We start from the raw sequence: 18,810 nt of genomic DNA, 5'->3' as shown, positions 1-18,810 counted from the left end.
AGCCCGCATTACTGTAATTCATCTGTTTCATTTTCCGAGCTATCTCTCTATCTATGCTTCCTCTTGATTTGGACGGTTCTACAGCCAGGGCAGGGTAGGCAGCTGCCTACCCCAATTTTTTTCACTTAAAAAAAAACCTATATATAAACAAGGTTATTTCTAGCCATCACATGTGATAGTGTAAACCTTTGCATGCCCAGCCCATGTAAAACTACCCACATGTGTTATAGCCCATTCAAACTTAAAAAAAAAAAAAGGGAAACAATTTTTACCAGCCCACACTCTTGTGTTATGGGATGGCCCAGTCAAACTTTAAAAAAATAGGAACACAACTTATAAGCAGCTAAATAGCTTTTGACTGTGCAATTCCGGACAGTTTCGTTGAAGTTTTTGATAATTTCCTCTGAAAAGCAATTCACTCGTACCGTCGAGTTTTTAAGGTAAATTTCGCCTACCTGACTTTTGAATCCTGGATCCGCCACTGATTTGGATATAAAGTTAAGTCTTTTTTAAGCACTACAGTACAATCTTACGTAATTCTTGCCTAACTGATGAGTTTAATTTGACCTTTAAATATATATAATAAAAAATAATAAAAAGTGATGTGAATGTGACTGGAGAAAGAAAATGGCAGCTAAAGAATGCAGTATCAAATCTATTGCTTTTATCCCAAATATGAAAACTTGAAAGCAAAAAGAAGAAAGAAAAGGTATAGAATAGGTCCTTCGTCAAGGCGCTTGACAAATAGAAAGGCAATCCGTAGAGACGTGCTCTCACAATTCACAGCAAAAGGGTCTTCATTATTGTCAAGACTCAAGATCAAACGGTCCATCACAGGACGACTAACATTACTGCTGAAAATGAAAGGCGAAGAAGACGAAGACAAGGGCTGGCTGGCAATGGCATAAAGACAAATGCGTAGCAAATATACCACGGGAGATGGCACGGTGACACCATCACATAGCGTTAATAAGTTGTTATAATATGGATGAACCACACAATTAATTAATTATTATGAACTTATGATATAGCATTAATACATATTATAATATGGATACAATTCAATTCAATTTATAACACAACGCGGGAGGTGACGTTCACATCAAAGAAGAATTTATCCGCATTTCCAACTTCGTACTATTCGCCAAGGAAGGCCACTGCACAGGACAAGGGCAACGTGAAGGTGAAGCTACACTGCAATCACATTTGCAAGATTACAATACAAACAAGAATGGGTGCCATGTGAAGCTACTATCTGTCCATTCCAAAGTCCATGTCTAATGTAAGGTCCGCTCGCATCATGCATCCAAGATACACAACTACGGGTGTTCTCGTGCATACGATACAAATCTGGCAATTGATCACGGGGTTGCCTTTTCGGAACAAACAAATCCCCACTCTTGATTTATCTTCATAATCTTGGTCTCTTTCTTTTTGGTTTTTACTTTTATGAATTGTTACTTGTGCAATCATGTTGGCATGCTTGAAGAAGGAGAGTTCCTATAGATCTTCACGATTGCAAATAAATGAATTTCCATAAATACCAAAATCATGCCATCATTATTTTATCTAGCAAATTGTAGCGGTTGAATATTAAGAACACAGTTGACAGCAAAATGACATTATCTCAACTGAAAACATATCTCCCTTAAGAGTCTACTGAGGTTTTAACTGGAGAAAGAAGGGGTTCTTCAGGAAGGCCAAGCAGACTGAATCGACAATAGGCAGTTCACTTCAACTACTAAATCCTCGCCTCTCTTTTATCTCCGGGTCCCTGAAACCAAAAATTAAACATAAGTGAGATAAACTCAGAAGTTCAGGGGGGGCAAGATAACTATTTATTGAGCAGGTGTAAGACCTCTGAATGTGATCAAGAATGAGAAGCCTTGGTCCAGGAGGTATTTTCACGTCTCTCAGTGCACTGAAATGGCATCACAAATGGAATGGAAGGACATCAAAACATATACAAAGTGACTTTACGAGAGTATGGGAGTGAAAGAATTTGAAAAGCCTGTTACTTGCCTGTCGTTGAGCAGAGGCAAAGTATTGTCTGATAATAACCCTTTCTTGAAATTCTTCTCATAATTCTGGAGGCCAAGGTTACTCAACATGCTCCTTGTTTTAGAGTAATAAATATCTTCAGTTGGTGGTTGAGAAAATTTTTGCCCCAACTGCATCAACCATGTGAAAGTGCTTTCAGCGCAGATAAGTAACCAACACCAAATCAGTGACTCAGAGTACTAGCACGAGACCCCATAAAGATTCATTTATGGTTGGGTATTTTTGAAAAATGTTAGTTCCAAATTTTCAGCTGTTTCCTTGTCTTAAAAAGCACTTGTTCGCTTTGATGTCTCCTCAAAGCTTGCAGTGCAATCATGTACAGCTACGGACTAGAAAAACAACTTTACCTACTATCAAAATGATAAATTAGATCTTGTTGAGGCTCACCTTGAAAAGTCCACCTTGAACTAGTGCGAAGAAAAGTCCAGAAGTGGCTGCATTTGCTGCTTGATTGGGGCCGCCCATGCCACTCACCAGTGAAAACAGGGCTCCCGAACCAAAAGCAGCCACCATGCTGCAGTACATGGGAATAACAATAAGGTTGTGGTAAAACCAAAAAAACAAGCCTATCAATATTAAAAATAAATGAAATCTATACTACTTGCGCATTGCAAGTATGATATTATGAAGAACAATTTGATATATGATCTGCCTACAGATACAGAAAGACACTTTTCTATGTAAAAGAAAAATGTGGGGGGAGGGGGGGCATACACAAATAGATGGAAGATTTCCCTGAGAACTTATAAAAGCAGGAAGAAAAGGGAGAGATCCAAATCTAACGCTCATAGAATGAAACAAATAGCAAAATGGCTCTGGTACCAAAAAAAAAAAAAGCATCTTCAGTTTCAGGGAGTACCTCAGAAATTCTGCCTTAGAACTATGATCTCTATGAAACACAGGGAGCCAATAAGTTTCCCTTTTCCATAAGTGGACCAAAGGAACAAATTCACTAAAGTCTGTTTCTTACTCCTCAAATGACCTATACACAGACATAAAGGCATCGAGGCGATGTCTAAATATGACAGGTGATAGGATAAATTTCAAAAGATGGGTTAACCTAATATCGTTTCACAACTTATAATTTTAGGTGAATCTCAGAAGATCGAACGTGAAAAAATTGTGCTAATTTCTACCTAGAATGATTCACTGAAGCAAACAAAATTAACAGCCAGACTCAGTTCAACCATAACACTAATTGATTGCGATTGGGATATCATAAGCAATACCGAGGAAAGAATAGGCTCACCTAGATTGAACATCCTCCTTGCCTCTCAATCTTTTCATGACACAGGATATGCCAGCATTGACACCAGTCATAACAGCAAAGTTGCGAGCTTGTACCAAGGGACCCCCAGCAAGGGCCTATAATCAAAGTAAACATTGCATATATCAACAGAACTGCTCCACCAAGTAACCGCGAAAACTAATTCAAACACTACCCATGTTTCAAATTAATCTGAGATCATAGTGAGGGAACACGTTTTCTGTTTAATTAGGTTACAATTAAAGCATGGGATAGGTTTCCTTAACTACAAACTTTAGAGTTCATAATAACGTAAATGATGAAAAGAAAAAACTGTGCCTTCGACAAATCCTTAAAACATAAGAACTTTTCAAAGCTTAAACAACACAAGAAATTAAAACTAAAAAATGTGAAAAGTAATCAAATTGGAGTTTAAAGTCAACAAGAGGAGGGAAAAGTTCTAAACTTCGAGCTGATTAATTGCATCATTTTTTGCTTACTAATTGTATACTTCAATCCTATCTGAAAACCACACATTTGAAGAATTCTAGGTTTCAACCAAGCCAAGATTTTCCAGCACTGAAAGTAATCACGGTAAGCTACGTCAAAGAACAAAAGAACAATTTATTCCCGTGAAATAAACTTTGCTAGTGTTTGATTACCGAAAATTGATAGAAACAAGAATGAAATATTGGGATTATAATGTAATCCAAATGCCAAATGGGGCTGAAGGGGTTATGATAAAGATTCAACTTTTCTCCAAACTTTCCCTATAGAAATCCAATCCAATCCAATCATAGGTAATTTGTAATACAGACGAAAAAGAAAAAACTATAATATGAGAAGGAGACCTGAGCTTGCTTGAAAGAGGCCATGGCTTGAGGGTTGAGGCTGGCCTGAGGAGGAGGGGTGGGAAGAGAGGAAGAAACGTCGTTGGTGAGAGTACCCATGAAGGCACCGATGGCAGCACCCTGTGCGCCGCTTGTGAGTGTGACGACGGCTGCCTCCACAGGCAAAGACTGCTTGGCCAACCAACCCTTGAACCCACTCTCTAGCTCCTTGAACCGAGCCTGCAACTGCTCTATTGGGTTTTGGTTCTGCTGAGGTATCACCATAACTCCCTGTTTCCCTTGTTGCATTTCTTTTCACTTCCCAATTCAATTTGCTTCTTCCTCTTCTTCTCTTCTGTTCTCTAGCACTATTTGGAGCGCGTACTACTAGGGTGTGTGAATCTAATGGATAACGAGGTTTCTTTCTTTTCTTCCCTCTTTATATTTTATTCAACCTCCTAATTTCTTGACCTATTTGATAAACATATTTTTATAATTTACAAATTCAGCAACAATATATTATACTCGCAATTTTAATTAAAATAAAAATCTAAAATATTACCCATGACATTTTATGGAAGCAAATCAATCCACAATTATGTCATAAAGTACCTAGAATAAGCTAAATTGGAGTTATATATATATTTGAATGATCGTCCTTTTTCTTCAGTTTTTTGTTTTGTTTTGATTTGATTTAAATGATATTATACTTGAATCTAATATAAACTACGGAGAGGGGGATTCGAACTCGGTGCAAAATAGAGAGCACATCCGTTCTAACAAACTTGACTAAGCCCATATATGCATCAATTTTCTCTAGTTGAGAGATGAATTTTGTCGCAAATATTTCTTATTTTTCCCTTTTTTTTTTTTATAATTGTTTTGTTTTTGGTTATAGGTATGAAGGCTCAAGGCCCAAAACACACAAAATTAACAGAATATGAGCCTTATGCCATGCAACGGCAGCCCAGATTGAGGCCCAATAATTTTGTGCGTGTCATAAGCAGGACCGAAGCAGGCAGCGGCACACGCAATTCCGCAGCGGAACAGTGTAGGTTCGCAATAAACATCAGCCGATCGAAGAAAAGAGACTATTTATTTAGTTTTGTAAGTCCCGCGTTTTTCTTTTCTTTGGCTGTACGGTGGTTAATTGTTATATTTGGCGCAAATCACACTCAGTTTAATTTCATAGTCAGGCACTTGTTGTAGGAGGCTAGCAGCCGTCCAACTCGTTCTTGCGCAGTCGGCCTCTCATATTGTGGTACCTTCTTCGTTATACTTGACAGAAACTTGTATTTTGCTTGAGAGTGTGAAATGTTCGATATCAGATCTGCAATTCTAGTTTCTGCTCTAAGTCTCTCTCTGATTTGTGGGTTTGGCATTTTTACAAACATCTTAAGAGCATAGCTGCTGATTCTTTCTTCTGTATGATAATCATTTGAAATGCATTAAAATTTGTCATGCGAGAAGGGGTAAGACGAGGAAGGACGTATTTGGGCAACCCAGACTCGGTCTTGCAATCAAATTAAGTAATATATTACTTTCGAGCAGCCAGCAGGAATGAGCACCTCAAGGGAGGAGTCTCCAGATTGGCTGCGCTCTTTCCAGGTACTTTGAAGGAGAATAATTTCATTTATCTTTTGCTGGGCTATATATTCCATGGTCTGATCTGATGGTTAGGTCTTGATGCATTTCAATGGTTAAAATTACTTTGAAGCCTTGTGTTTTCCTTCAACTTTATTTATTTATTTTGGATGCTAAGTGCAAGGTTTTCTTTGTTTTCAGGTACCATCAACTCATTCAACGGTGTCATTATCGTCAGATTCCGAGTCTTCACTGAATGGTGTTCCTTCAGGGGAGGATCAATCTGATTGCCACGTATTGTCTCCACCTAAATATTCTAAAATTCCTGATGAAGATGAGAGTTTAGATAAAACTCTTACGAAATCTGTTTCAGAGTCTCCATCAAAAAAGAGATTAAAAAGCAACTCTCCGAAACAAGGGAAAAACGTAGAAGATCAAATATCCCTGAAAAAGAAGAAACTAGACAAACCCAAGGAAGAAGGTAACACAGAAGCTTTGGTTGAAAATTTTGGTTTCCCTGATCATGATGTTTAGAGACTTTTTTAAGAGAGAAATTTGGTTCAGGAAATTGTGGTGATGTGGAAGTTGCAGACGAAGAAGCATCCGACAAGCCTGTTGAGCCTCATGTAAGAGTAATCTATAGAAGCAATGATGATTGCCTATATAATCTTTTCCATAATGAGTTGCTTTGGTTATATGTACTTTGCAGGTATCCTCAAAGTTGCCCTTGGTGCTCTCTGAAAAAGTCCAACGTTCAAAGGTACAACAACAAATTGCTTGGTTGTAGCTTGTATCTATAGTTATCAAGATCTTGTTCTTAACAGAAGAAAAAAATTAAGTTGAAAAGATATTGTTCAATAGCTTGGTGTTTTAACTGACCAGTTCTTGTCCCTTGAAAAAAAGGGGGGGAAACCTGTGATTAAACAAATGATTTGCTTTTTGTGCAGGCACTTGTTGAGTGTGAAGGAAATTCAATAGATTTGAGCGGTGATATGGGTGCTGTAGGACGGGTAATAATTTCAGATTCTAAATCAGCAAATCGGGAAATGTACCTTGATTTGAAAGGCATGTCTTGTTCATATCTCTTTATCATGTAGACAAATGTGCTGGTTGTTTAGCTTTGCCAGTACAACTTGTTGTGCTGCGTGTTTCCTTTATGCTGCCTCCATCTGATTGGTTTGCTTTCTTTTGTTTAACATTACAGGTACCGTATACAAAACAACAATAGTTCCTTCCAGGACATTTTGTGTTGTAAGTTATATGTCTCCATTTACAATTTTAACATCGGGGATTATGGCCTTAATTATGTAATTAGCACTTTGTAGGAATCAGATATCTTCTCCTCTATTACTAATGAAATTACATTTTAATTAATAAGGATTTGACATGACACAAATTTTTTCTTGTCCAGGTTAGCTTCGGTCAATCAGAGGCAAAGGTTAGTTAATCATTTAGTTAGATTAGCAGAAAAAATGCAGGATTTTATGAAGAAAAAAGAAATGTTAACTAAACTTTGGATTTTATATTCTTTGAGCAGATTGAAGCTATCATGAATGACTTTATTCAGCTGAAACCACAATCAAATGTTTATGAAGCTGAAACAATGGTTGAAGGTTAGAGAATTTTCCAAAGGGATTTTGTTGTGATGGCAGTTTCTTTATTTTTATTTTTGTATGTTTCTTAAAAACAACTCGTCATTTTGATTGTGTAGGAACCCTAGATGGTTTCTCATTTGATTCAGAAGATGAAACTGACAAACTTCCTAAAGCCATTCCGCATCAAACTAATCAAAACGAGGAAGATGGTGAAGAACAAACTAAGGGGAAAACCAAGGGGAAAGCTGAGAAAGCATTGGTACGTTTATGAACCTTAAATTTCCTTTACAATTTTTGTTGGCGTAAATTAATCTTCAATGATTTCACGTTTTTTGTCTAAAGACTGTTGTAAGGAAGAGGGGTAAAACTGCTGGAGAGAAGCCACAGCCAACGAAGAAAGCAAGAAAGAAAACTCAAGTTTCCAAGAAAGCCAAGAGCAAAAAATGAGACGTACAATTGTGTTTATCATTTGTTGTTACTGCAACAAATCATAAATCAGTAACTAGATATTAGTTCTCATATTGACGAAAGTAGAGTTGATTGAGGATGATTTAGTGACAGATTATTGTATAATGATGGCCATTGGTGGCCAATATTTTGAAATTTTAACCTACACAGATTCGTGGTTACATACAATATGGATTGCCTACAATTAACTGAGCCAGGATCTTTATGGTTATATCTTCATGAATCATAAAACGTCATGCTTAGAACCATGTCGTCGACCCTTGTTTTGTAACTCCTTTCGCATACTAAAGGCTTCGGATTCCTTTCATATTTCAAAAGTCAATTGATCCCCAACATTTCAATGCACTTTGGCGTGCCTGAATGAATTATCTAATGCATTCTTAATTCCTCTTCGAAATAAAAATTCAAATTCTTTGTTTCTTCAACCCTTCTGTTCCCATGTACTTAATTTCATACGTTCAAGAGAGTATGTAGAAGAAGATGAGAAGAAGGATTAGTGACGGAATCGGTAAGAGCATGTTTGAAGAAGAAACCAGCTGCTGCACAACCTTCTTCTCACTGCCAGGCACTTGATATGTTGGAGGAGCTAACGAATCATCTGGTTGTCTCGTCCTGTATCAAAAATATATTTCATTGCCGTTAGGGCAGAAAAGGGTTTTATGGTGGCTTCATATAAAAATTAGAGTTGAATTTGTTTGAGTGATGATGGGATGAAAAGTGTACCCGTTGCCTTTAGGGCAGAAAACAATGGCATATTCAAAGGCTTTGCATGTAAAAGTGCTTGTGCCATCATCAAAAGCATAACTGTATGCTCTTGGACAAGCCCGCTTGAAAATGGTTGAATAAAAGGAAGGTTGGCATGTTGTTGGGTTAGCAAACAGTCCACTGCAGCAGTATTGGTCCAAACCAAATGCCTCGCAGGCACTCTTGCACCCAACCACACTTCCTTCGTTTACACCTCCCACCACCTGAAGCTCTTTTGGGCAACCTGCAACAGTTTGTTTCGTTTCAATTTTAAAAATTTGAAGCATCTGGTGACCAACTTGGTTCAGCATATAACAAAATGTGTCCTGCAAATCGAAGACTTGTGTATGTATGTTGGAGCATGATCAGATTCGAAGCCTTACCTATGTTGATATCTGAAGCACAGCCAGTAGCATTGCAGGCACCATACACGCCACGTGGAGAAGCGATAAGGGGTAGATTGTAGCCGTCTACAATGCTGACATCGTAAAAATCTTTGTCATTGCCATTGCCAAGGGTTATCTCAAAGAGTGAGGCAGGTGGAGTGGCACCGTTGCCATTACATTCCAGTCTTCCTCCACAGTCGCCTGTTTGACACGTGCCCGCTCCCAACTCATCAAATGTGCAACCTGTTCTTGCCCATATACGTCCTGACCATCCGGGAGTAGAAGGAATTCTCGCACTTTGGCCAGAGTCCAACCGGAATCCAGTTGTCGGGAGTTGAGGCCTGCCCGAACCCGCTAGAGTACCTGGCCAGATGGTATCCGGGCAGTTGTTTGTTATAGTGAATGTGCATGAGCAGGATAAAGAGAAGAAAAGGGGAAAGAGGATGAAAAGGAAACAAGGGAAAGTTTGAGGTGTCATTGTGTAGGTGATAGGTTTGGCTTTTTTAGCCTTTCCTTTTTCAGGTGGAATGGATATATTTATGCAATTTGTTGAGAATAACAGGAAACGACCAATCTAAGCATATTTGTTGTATTTTGAAGAATCTGTGAGGGAAAGGGATTGTGTGCCGTGCGTGACAATACAAATCCAAGGGGTTACGTTGCTGTGATGAAATTCTCAGCCGCAAGATGACATTTTTGGGTTTAGCATTTCTTCTTTTATCTTGAGATGACATTTTTGGGTTTAGCATTTCTTCTTTTATCTTGGATGGCCTGCCTCCTGCCTCCTGCCTCTTTAAGAAGCGATTCCTTTCTTTTGCAATTGCATGGCACACGACGGATTTATTAGTAGTACACATTACACAATGGAAGCTAAATGCTCATCTCTCTCCCTCTCCAATCCTTTTAAACATGTACGAGGAGAAGTTGCAGAGAGGCAGAATCAGTGAGGTTAACGTAACCTAAAACATGAGCGTGGCGTAGGTATCACCGCACAATAGCATTTGCTAAAGAGTAAATGCTGCATCATCATTTAAATACAGCTTTGTGTTGTGTGGATACCATAACATGAAATCAAAGTAAAGAACAAGCAACAGGAAACACAAGCATTTTGACTAATTAATTATCCAATGGATGGATGGAAAATTAAGAGGAAATTACTACTCATAAAACTGAGTCAATTATAATGTACACAAACGGATGATGCCAAAGTAATCAAAATATCTTGGCATCACTAAAAAATTTACAACAGAAGAGGGCTTTCACCATATTAAGAGATTCGAAAATCCTCTAGAATAAGAAGGGTTTGAATTTAACACTACGTATAACTAAATTAACTGAACTAATATAGTAATACGGAATATCCTAGTTACAACTTTCAATGCACTTTCTACCTTATCAGCCAAATTTGGTCCTAATTGCTTGCTTAGCCCAGTGACTTTCAGACATGCCGGCTCAAAAGGATTTGCCTTCCATGGAAAATATTAACGAACCAAATAGGCCATGGGCAGGACAACTCAAACACAACTTATTTGGACCTGCCACAGAAAAAGGAGGGCACCAACCACCAGCATAAGATCAGATGAACATAGTGTGAGCTCAAAGGCAACTGAATATTCGAGCAACTTTTGTTGATGGCTGAGCAGAAATTGCTCTGTTTTCCCCACCAATAAGGCAAACATAAAGGATCGATGAATCACCGTATTGTCGAAGTTGTATCATATTGTGCACGTAGCTAGCACAGGTAAATTTGAACTTGAATTCGAAAGCTTGACTGACCTAACATGTTTCTCTGATGTGCAATCATTTCTACATGACATATTTAGGACAGCCAGGTAAACTCGTCAGCATCACCAGGTGTAGTAGCTTTCTTCGCCAATAAGTGATGCAATTACCTACATGAGAAAACGAAAGACAAAATAAATAAGAAGCCATACCAGAAATTTCTAAATATAAGACATTGTTCATTATTAACAAGCATATTTAATGTCTCCTCGATAGCACATGCTTCAAGCCCTGCAAAATTGACATTAACTTCAGATCCATACTCCCAAATAACCAAAGCAAAAATAAATAAATAAATAACAAGGTACGATGATGAAAATAAATCAAAGGTGTGAAAACCAGATCATTCCTGTGTAACCTGTACCAAACTAGGCAGAGTAACTCAACAACAACCTATGCTGCGTGCACCGGCAGTAAACAAAAATGAAAGATAGTACAGATCCAAATAAAGAAGTAACTAAGGGAACCACTTATTATTACATATAATTAATTACATTTCTGCCGTACAACCATCATGTAATGCAAATCAATAGGAAGTGCTCCTAGTAAGGCAAAATAATTAATGGGATAAGATAACAAAGTCACAGCTAAATCATGACACAAGTCGTACAAACGACCTGAGAGCACCCTGTACTGAATATAGCTCATATTTGAAGCAGTAAGGTTAGCAAGAAGAAACATAAATCCAAGATTCATAAGCAGTTAAACAACCCCTGACCAACCCCCGAATTGACATTCCTTGTTTAAGTCAAGCTAATGGTTGAGTTAAATTGCAGTAAACAGGACTACAAATATAGATTGTTCCTACAGACGGGTAGGACACATTAGGTCCGCCACTTAATTACTCATCAAGTTCATCATCCATGTCCGTTCGACGAATGAAAAATAAGGAAAGGTTTCAAAGGAACAAGATAAAGATAAGCAATAAAAGTCTTTCATTTATCTTATAACTCTAGCTCGTATCCATGCCATCTCCAACTTTGCTGCAGATCAGACTAACTGTAGAGAAGGATCTCTCAAAAGGAGAAGGATGGAACTGGGCATCCCGTCTGCGCTTAGAAGAACAACTGTCCGCAGAAGAGTTCTCTGACTCAAGCTTCCTCCGGACCCCTCTCACGGCCTGTTCCTCTGCTGGTGTAAGGGGGAAAATCTTTCCGCTTGCTCGACAAAGGGAGCTATGGTTATCATACAGGATCCTCTGGTCACAGTTTTTGTCACAGATGTGAGTGAGTCCAGTTAGCTTGCAGCAATACATATTCGCGCAGACATGCTCGTTCTGGCATTTCCAGTCACATTTGTGAACAGAAGTTGACCCATCTCGGCCCAAAATAGTCGACAGAAAAATAACATTCGTAGGTCCTGCTACCACAGATTTGCCATCCACCTCCATTGCAACTGCGAATTGATGAGCTAATAAAGTCAATTGAACAGATTCCACTCTCGGAGGCCTTTGCCTCTAAAGGTTCTACAGATGCCAACACAACGTAGAAATCCGTTCCCCAGACTTCATATGGAATCTGTTTAATAACTAAATGCTTGCATGAAATTTCTACAAAGTCCTGACTGTTCAACTTCAGGAACACTCTCTGTTTATACATATATACCGGATCTCTAACCAAATTGCACGCATATATTTTCACATCACATCAAATCCTCACATTTAAATTATTTTAAAAAAATACTGCTTAATAACGTTTCCTGACAAACATGGTCCCACAGACATCTTATTTATATTTCTTTTGTCTTTTAGAACCAAGCTGCTCAAAAGAAAATACTTTTATTTGGAGAAAAGAGCATTGTTAGCATCCCCAAGATCACAGCAACACTTATCATGGCCCATATGAAGCCAACAAATAACTTTCTTCATTAGATCTGATACATGTATGAATGTGGGATATAAAATTATACAATTTTATTCCTCTAAAATCAAGAAACAACGTTTATATTTTCATTTACATGATCATTCCTAACACATGCAAAGAACTATCTGAAACAACACTAACAAAATTAAATTTAGAAAGACAAATAGGAGAAAAGAAAGAACAAGAAGGAGAAGAGAACGACTTACTTGTGCTTCAAAAAGTTAAAAACAACAACACGCGTTGGGTTTTCACGCAACCAGCAACAGCGCCACCTACTCCTCACCCTCCCTCTCTCTCTCTCTCTCTCTCTCTCAAAGACTCAAACTTTCTCTCGTTTTCCAAAATGCCTAGCAAGCTAACAAAGAAAACGTGAGAGGAGGGGTGGGTATTTATAGATAGATAGTGAGAGAGAGAGGGAGAGAGAGAGAGAGAGAAAGTGGGATAAGGGTAAGGGGGTAGTTGACGTTGAACTGAGAGAGAGGAGATTGTAGTTACAGTGTTTGGATACAAAAATCCAAAAGCCCAACCCAACCCAGACCCAAACTCACAAAGCGCCAAAATGCCAAATGAAATACGAGTGAAATTTCGGGTAAATTGCGGGTGAAATTCGTCCCCCCACATTTTTTCCCTGTTAAAAAAAAGACCCGATTCCCGAGTGGACTTGACTTTTTAAAGGGTTCACCTACAAATGTGGATAATCCAAGTAAATTTTCTATTTTTCTATTTCTCTTTCATAATTAAAAATTAAAAAAGTAAAAATGTGAACCCCGAGGTCGGAGAGAGAGTGTGACTCGGACTGTCATGTGCCCCGGTCCCCACCCCCAACGGTCTCTCTCTCTTAACGATTCAAACACTCTCCCTCTCTCTCTCTCTCTCTATCGAGTAATTTCTATCGAGTAATTTTTAAACGTACCACCATTTGCCACGTCGCCGTCATTTTCGCTGAGCCTATGACTTCTCAGGCCCAAATTGGCATTTCGAGTCTCGGTTTGACCCGGAACCACTTTCTCAACCCGACTTGCTTCCATTGCTCTTTGCTCTTCAGTCCTCCCTGTTTGCTAGGGTTAGGGTTTTCAAATCCACGCGCGTAATTCATCTATGCTCTCAACTCTCAGTCTCAGACTCAACTACTAGGTCTGATCATATCTTTTTCTGCTTCAAATTATTTACTTTTTGTTGCAAGTCGCGAACTTTGTAAAAATCTGCTCTGTCAATGATTGTGTTTTATTTCCGTCTTTGTAATGGATCTTTGATATAATTCAATCCAATTCTTGTCAATTTTTTTAGGGTTGCTCGAATTGAGAAACATATTTTACTCTAATTGTTGTTGTAGATGCTTCATATGTATTACTGTGTAATAATCTGATTGATGCTATATGATGTATAGTGTGTAATTTTGTTTAGCTATAGCCTGCCTATATGCTCTATATGTATTATCAGGATTTTCAATAACTTTTGATCATAAATTTGGATTTGTTCTTTTAAAAGTCTGCCCCGTGTTTTTTCAGGATTCTTGACAAAATCTGAACTTTATTTTTTTATGTAAGTTTTGGGTTTTGTTGACTTATCATTCCGTATTAGTTTTTCTAGTACCTGTGTGTTTTCAGGATTCTGAACGAAATCAGTACTTCCTATTTTTTTTATATAATAATTTTTGGATTTTGTTGATTTCTCAATCCTTATTCCTTATTGGGTTCTAGTGCCTCTTTTGACCTTAAATTTCCTTGTTTGTTGAATTTGAGTTTCAAAACACAGTTTAGGTTGCTTCTCATACAATATTTTCCTCTGGAATTCATAATATTTGATAGATCCAATGTTGTGCTGTAAACAGGTAAAGGATCATGGTGGGATTTAAGAATAGGTATATGGTATTGGAGGTTATCTTGGATCCTAATAGAGAGCTGGTGAGAAAAGATCCTGTTATAATTACCTCATATAATGTTACAAACGCTATCAAAGACAGCATTCTTGAAAATTTTGGGAAGTGTGGTCTGGCTTCATCGTTTGGATCATTCCTAGGTAAGTCATGGTTCTAAATAATTATTGTTTCCTTCGTTGTTTATATGGACGTTTGCAACTAATTTTCAGTAGAATGGCCTGTCTAAATTTTGTTGAGCCAATTTTTGTGCAGTGAAGTATGTAAACGACATTACAAGGCTGTGTATCATTAGAGCTTCAAGGGAGGAATATCAAAAAGTATGGTCTGCAGTTACCATGGTCAGGAGTATTGCAGGTTGCCCAGTGCTATTTAATTTGTTGGACCTAAGTGGTGAGTTAAAGAATTGCAACAGAGTAACTCGTATGCTGATGACGCCTTTATTTTCCTCCAACAAGCCATGTATAGTTTTAAGAAAAAGTATATTAAAGCAGAGGTTATTCATCTTTTTTGGCGATTTAGATGTAAGAAGGTTTCATCTTTAAATGTGGAAGTTTTTGACTCTTTTGTTTTCGTTATTTAATCATTGTGCTTGATTATTGGCTGAAAGAGAAATATCGTGCTTAACTTTTATGGTGATTGTCGAATTACTATTTCCTTAGAAGGAAGCACAATTCTTATTTCAAAAATTGTATGAGACATCTTAAGAGGTCACATTTGTTTTACATCGTAATGTGCATTTCTTTATAGAATATCATCATTATCATTGCAAAAGACTCAAGCTACTCTGATGTTACTGTCAAAACAAAGACACATCGTTATTGTCTTCCGAGTTTTTCATCTGTCAAAGAAAAGTCATTTAATTTCCCTTTTCTTTTACTTTGTATCAGGAAGCATCAAAGCTTGTAAAAAAGCAGCCTTGAAGTGTGATGAACTAAAATTTGAGCAGCACAAGATTGCGGTTGGATCTAATCTTTCAGCTCAAGATACTCAAAAAATGCAGAACTATCTTGACAAGATCAAAGGCCTGGAGCACTAAAGTTCTACTGCATTTGGTGTGACATACTTATTCAGATGGCAAGTCCTGTTCCTATATCTTATTATTATTATTTTTAATATATGGGCTATCATGGAAAAAGTATATATTGGTTGTTAAATGGAGCCTTGTTATTGCCCAGTAATAACGAGCTTCTGGTGTTATAGATCACAATCAGCAGTCAGTAATGGCTGTTGGGATTTTGAGTTGATAAAATTATCTGTTCATTCATATTTCATAGAGGGGGGGTTTTACTGTGTGTCTGCAAAGGAGTGGAACTCTTTAAAATGAAGGAGTTGATCTGTAGCATTTTCAGTAAGGCATAAACTCCTTTTTATATAAAACCTGAACTCATTCTTGTTCAACATGTTGCAGGGATTTGGTGAGCCTTCCTTCCCCGTCTCCATGCCCTGGCTCCATTGGTGTTTGGTGTCTATTATCCAGCCAAATCTGTGGCTTGTGTGGTATCCTGAAAAGTTGGGAAAGCTGAAAGGAGAGGAAGCTTGCAGGAACATCAAATTTGCTTCTAAATAGGTGTGAAAGGTGTGGATGTAAATTCAAGTAGTGGACTAGGCAGAGGAAGTATTTGATTTGGCTATATATCTATCTAGTTTCTTGGGGAATATGTGTTTGTGCCCTCGGGTTTGTGTTATTTACTAGTGGAGGGGACAAGTACGTGTATTGCACATACTCTGTTGTGATGACGATCAAGCAAGTAGCAAAATTCATTTTGTATAACTATCCAACAAGCGAAAACTTATTTTAATTTTATATATACAGCAAGTAAGAACAGTTTTATGCTTATATTATCTCTGTGCAAGAAATGCCTATAAGTAAGTATTGTTAGGTTACAAGGGCACTATGTGAGCACTAATGATGGTATATGGTGGAATGTTTTAAGTAGCAACCTTTAGAATCTATTTTGTGTGAATGATTGATACCTTTATAATCTTTTCATTCCGAAGAATTAATTGATGTTATTGGGACCTACTACATAGGATAATGTCACCTCGCCTCTCTCATGGTGAAGCTTAGCGAGATGATCCTCGGAGAAGCCGAATAATATAGAATGGTTTTATCAGCCATGTGGATTTGGCACTTGATGACAATTAATTTAACTGTGTACATTAGTTATAAATGACATAAGTTAGGGCCTAATTGGATGTTAGATATCATATCACGTCTTGGCCAGTTGGCCCTGCCTCGTGAAGCTTGGGATTCTCAAGTGCTTTGTTTATTAGGCTTGTGTGCGTATTTGCGTGACATGAGAGCAAACTCAAAGTTCCCTACGGCTCTGTAATTTTCTTCAAATATACATATGTATATTCACATGCTCAAACTCGAAGTGGGTTGGTGGTGATCAATGTTTTCTAGGTAATGAAATAGATAGCATAGCATAGCACATATTCATGGAATGTATGTTTTGTGAATTTTCGCATGAAAGTTCTTGCCCCAAACCATTTTCTTTATGCAGCCAAAGTCTGCACTCTGCAATGTGGGAGGAAGATACTAGTAGTGCCCTGTTCCTTTAATAATGATGAGAAAACAGACACAGGTTGTTTTCCATTAAGCATTGATGTTGTTGAAGGTGGGCGGCAAACGGCAGAAAGCCAGAAAGGCAGTTTGCTTTGTGAATTGTATTTGCTGAGCCTGATTAAATTCAAAGGCCAACAGGTAAAATGGCAATTAATAAAAAAAGAAAGAAAGAGAGAGTAGTCTGTCTGAGGTGAGTTTAGTGGTGGTGGGCGTGGCTCAACCCTTTGCGTCTTAAATTCTACATTTCCACGTATGAATCGCATTTTAAGCGCTCCATCTCCTCCATGTCATGTGTAGCTAGCTGGCTTGCTGTTAAGAAGATACATACATACATACATAGCCTTATAAAAACCCACCTCATTTTTCTCATTTTTATTCACCCAAATCACTCACTCCACACAACATAACACAAAAACCACACCCGTATTACACTTGGACTCTCCCTCTTTTTCTTACCTTGCTCTTTGAACCTCCCTTGAAGAAGGAGAAGAAGAAGAAGAAAACTAAAAGAGGGCTTTCTTTTTTCTGTTTCTTTTAATTATTAAAAATGCAGGAAAGAGTTCTTGATTACATTTTGGTACCGGCAGGCCTCCTAGTTATGGTGGCATACCACCTTTGGCTTCTCTATCGAATTATAATGCAACCAAATAATACCATCATCGGCATCAATTCCATCAACCGCCGCTTCTGGGTCCACGCTATGATGGAGGTAAAACCCAACCCAACCTAACACACACCATCACTTCACTTCTTTTAATATATATATATATATGTGTGTGTGTGTGTGTGTTCCTTCCTGTTCATATTTTTATTGTATGTATGAATGATCTATCGATCGATCCCTCTTGATGATTCAAAATGATGCCTCTTATTTACCTATCATTAATCTTTGAAATGTTTTAAAAGAACCAACACGAATGATTGATTGATTGATATAAGGACTAAATCTTTATTGACCAATTTGCTTCTGGGCATGCATGAAATGCAGGATGCGCCAAAGAATGGTGTTCTTGCGGTGCAGACACTGCGAAACAACATAATGGCATCGACCCTTTTGGCCTCGACGGCCATTATGCTCAGTTCTCTCATTGCCGTGTTGATGACAAGTGGCAGCAAGGATCGAAAGGCGTTTTTCGTCTTCGGAAACAGAAGCGAGCTCGCGTTTTCCATCAAGTTCTTTGCCATATTGGTCTGTTTCTTGGTGGCTTTCCTGTTCAATGTGCAGTCCATAAGATACTACAGCCACGCAAGCATTCTCATCAACGCCCCCTTCAAAAAGATGTCACCGCATCACAAGCATCATTATCTCACAACAGAGTATGTTGCCAACACTGTCAACAGAGGCAGCTATTTCTGGTCCTTGGGCCTCCGTGCCTTCTACTTCTCTTTCCCTCTGTTTCTGTGGATCTTTGGGCCCATTCCCATGTTCGTGTCCTGCTTTGTTTTGGTCATCATGCTCTATTTCCTTGATGTCACCTTTCAGTTTGGATGGGTTGTTGGGGTTGTCGATGAGGAGGAGCACAACAGCCTTAACAAGGACGAGGAACAAGGCACGTGATTACGACATCATTAGCAGAGAAAAGAATAGTAACAAAACTGCCTATAAGTATTGAACCAAAGAGCGGTTCAGATTCAATACAAGTTGAATTGAATTGCCCAATAAGTTGATGTAACAACACAATAAGTTGAAATAAAAGTACCATTAGGGAACGCTATGCTCTGCTGGTCTGTTATTGTTATAATCTTTAGAGACAGAGACAGAGACAGATGAATCTGTTGCTGCCTACCAGTCTTTTATTCTAGT

The 18,810-nt window shown here is 38.2% G+C and overlaps 6 protein-coding genes across 8 annotated transcripts; 3 read left to right on the top strand and 3 right to left on the bottom strand.

Annotated features, from left to right (window-relative positions):
- Positions 1-1,541: 1,541 nt before the first annotated feature.
- On the bottom strand, positions 1,542-4,566 carry LOC110749653 (chloroplastic import inner membrane translocase subunit HP30-2). Its single transcript, XM_021949803.2, has 6 exons — positions 4,159-4,566; positions 3,311-3,426; positions 2,449-2,575; positions 2,023-2,171; positions 1,859-1,921; positions 1,542-1,774 (listed from the first exon to the last, which is right to left on the bottom strand). Exons 1-6 carry the CDS (start codon positions 4,444-4,446, stop codon positions 1,735-1,737), a joined length of 783 nt encoding a protein of 260 aa, XP_021805495.1. The 5' UTR covers positions 4,447-4,566; the 3' UTR covers positions 1,542-1,734.
- A 565-nt stretch (positions 4,567-5,131) lies between these two features.
- Positions 5,132-7,952, top strand: BIN4 (double-stranded DNA binding protein). 3 transcript variants are annotated; one of them, XM_021949665.2, is made up of 12 exons: positions 5,132-5,244; positions 5,334-5,398; positions 5,608-5,745; positions 5,923-6,202; positions 6,286-6,347; positions 6,431-6,481; positions 6,669-6,786; positions 6,926-6,972; positions 7,133-7,159; positions 7,259-7,334; positions 7,433-7,575; positions 7,659-7,952. In XM_021949665.2, exons 3-12 carry the CDS (start codon positions 5,698-5,700, stop codon positions 7,761-7,763), a joined length of 957 nt encoding a protein of 318 aa, XP_021805357.2. In that variant the 5' UTR covers positions 5,132-5,244; positions 5,334-5,398; positions 5,608-5,697; the 3' UTR covers positions 7,764-7,952. The 3 variants fall into 3 exon arrangements, with proteins under 3 accessions (XP_021805357.2, XP_021805358.2, XP_021805359.2); XM_021949666.2 differs by having other exon boundaries at positions 5,330-5,398; XM_021949667.2 differs by having other exon boundaries at positions 5,179-5,244; positions 5,347-5,398.
- Positions 7,761-9,919, bottom strand: LOC110749551 (Pathogenesis-related thaumatin superfamily protein). Its single transcript, XM_021949668.2, has 3 exons — positions 8,912-9,919; positions 8,508-8,772; positions 7,761-8,396 (listed from the first exon to the last, which is right to left on the bottom strand). Exons 1-3 carry the CDS (start codon positions 9,390-9,392, stop codon positions 8,243-8,245), a joined length of 900 nt encoding a protein of 299 aa, XP_021805360.1. The 5' UTR covers positions 9,393-9,919; the 3' UTR covers positions 7,761-8,242.
- A 127-nt stretch (positions 9,920-10,046) lies between these two features.
- Positions 10,047-12,086, bottom strand: LOC110749601 (cyclic AMP-responsive element-binding protein). The gene has a single exon (XM_021949736.2). The coding sequence runs from the start codon at positions 12,084-12,086 to the stop codon at positions 11,649-11,651; it is 438 nt and encodes a 145-aa protein (XP_021805428.1). The 3' UTR covers positions 10,047-11,648.
- Positions 12,087-13,466: 1,380 nt separating this feature from the next.
- On the top strand, positions 13,467-16,274 carry EMB1687 (ribonuclease P family protein / Rpp14 family protein). Its single transcript, XM_021949673.2, has 5 exons — positions 13,467-13,692; positions 14,390-14,577; positions 14,690-14,827; positions 15,325-15,511; positions 15,846-16,274. Exons 2-4 carry the CDS (start codon positions 14,400-14,402, stop codon positions 15,471-15,473), a joined length of 465 nt encoding a protein of 154 aa, XP_021805365.1. The 5' UTR covers positions 13,467-13,692; positions 14,390-14,399; the 3' UTR covers positions 15,474-15,511; positions 15,846-16,274.
- A 1,096-nt stretch (positions 16,275-17,370) lies between these two features.
- Positions 17,371-18,716, top strand: LOC110749576 (TRP-like ion channel protein (Protein of unknown function, DUF599)). Its single transcript, XM_021949693.2, has 2 exons — positions 17,371-17,715; positions 17,995-18,716. Exons 1-2 carry the CDS (start codon positions 17,554-17,556, stop codon positions 18,562-18,564), a joined length of 732 nt encoding a protein of 243 aa, XP_021805385.1. The 5' UTR covers positions 17,371-17,553; the 3' UTR covers positions 18,565-18,716.
- The last annotated feature ends 94 nt before the right edge of the window (positions 18,717-18,810 follow it).

The sequence above is a fragment of the Prunus avium genome, chromosome 2, assembly GCF_965620075.1.
Source record: "Prunus avium chromosome 2, drPruAviu1.hap1.1, whole genome shotgun sequence".
NCBI lineage: Eukaryota > Viridiplantae > Streptophyta > Magnoliopsida > Rosales > Rosaceae > Prunus > Prunus avium.
The sequence above is the reverse complement of the archived record's forward strand: the minus strand, read 5'-3'. Positions and strand labels throughout refer to the sequence as shown.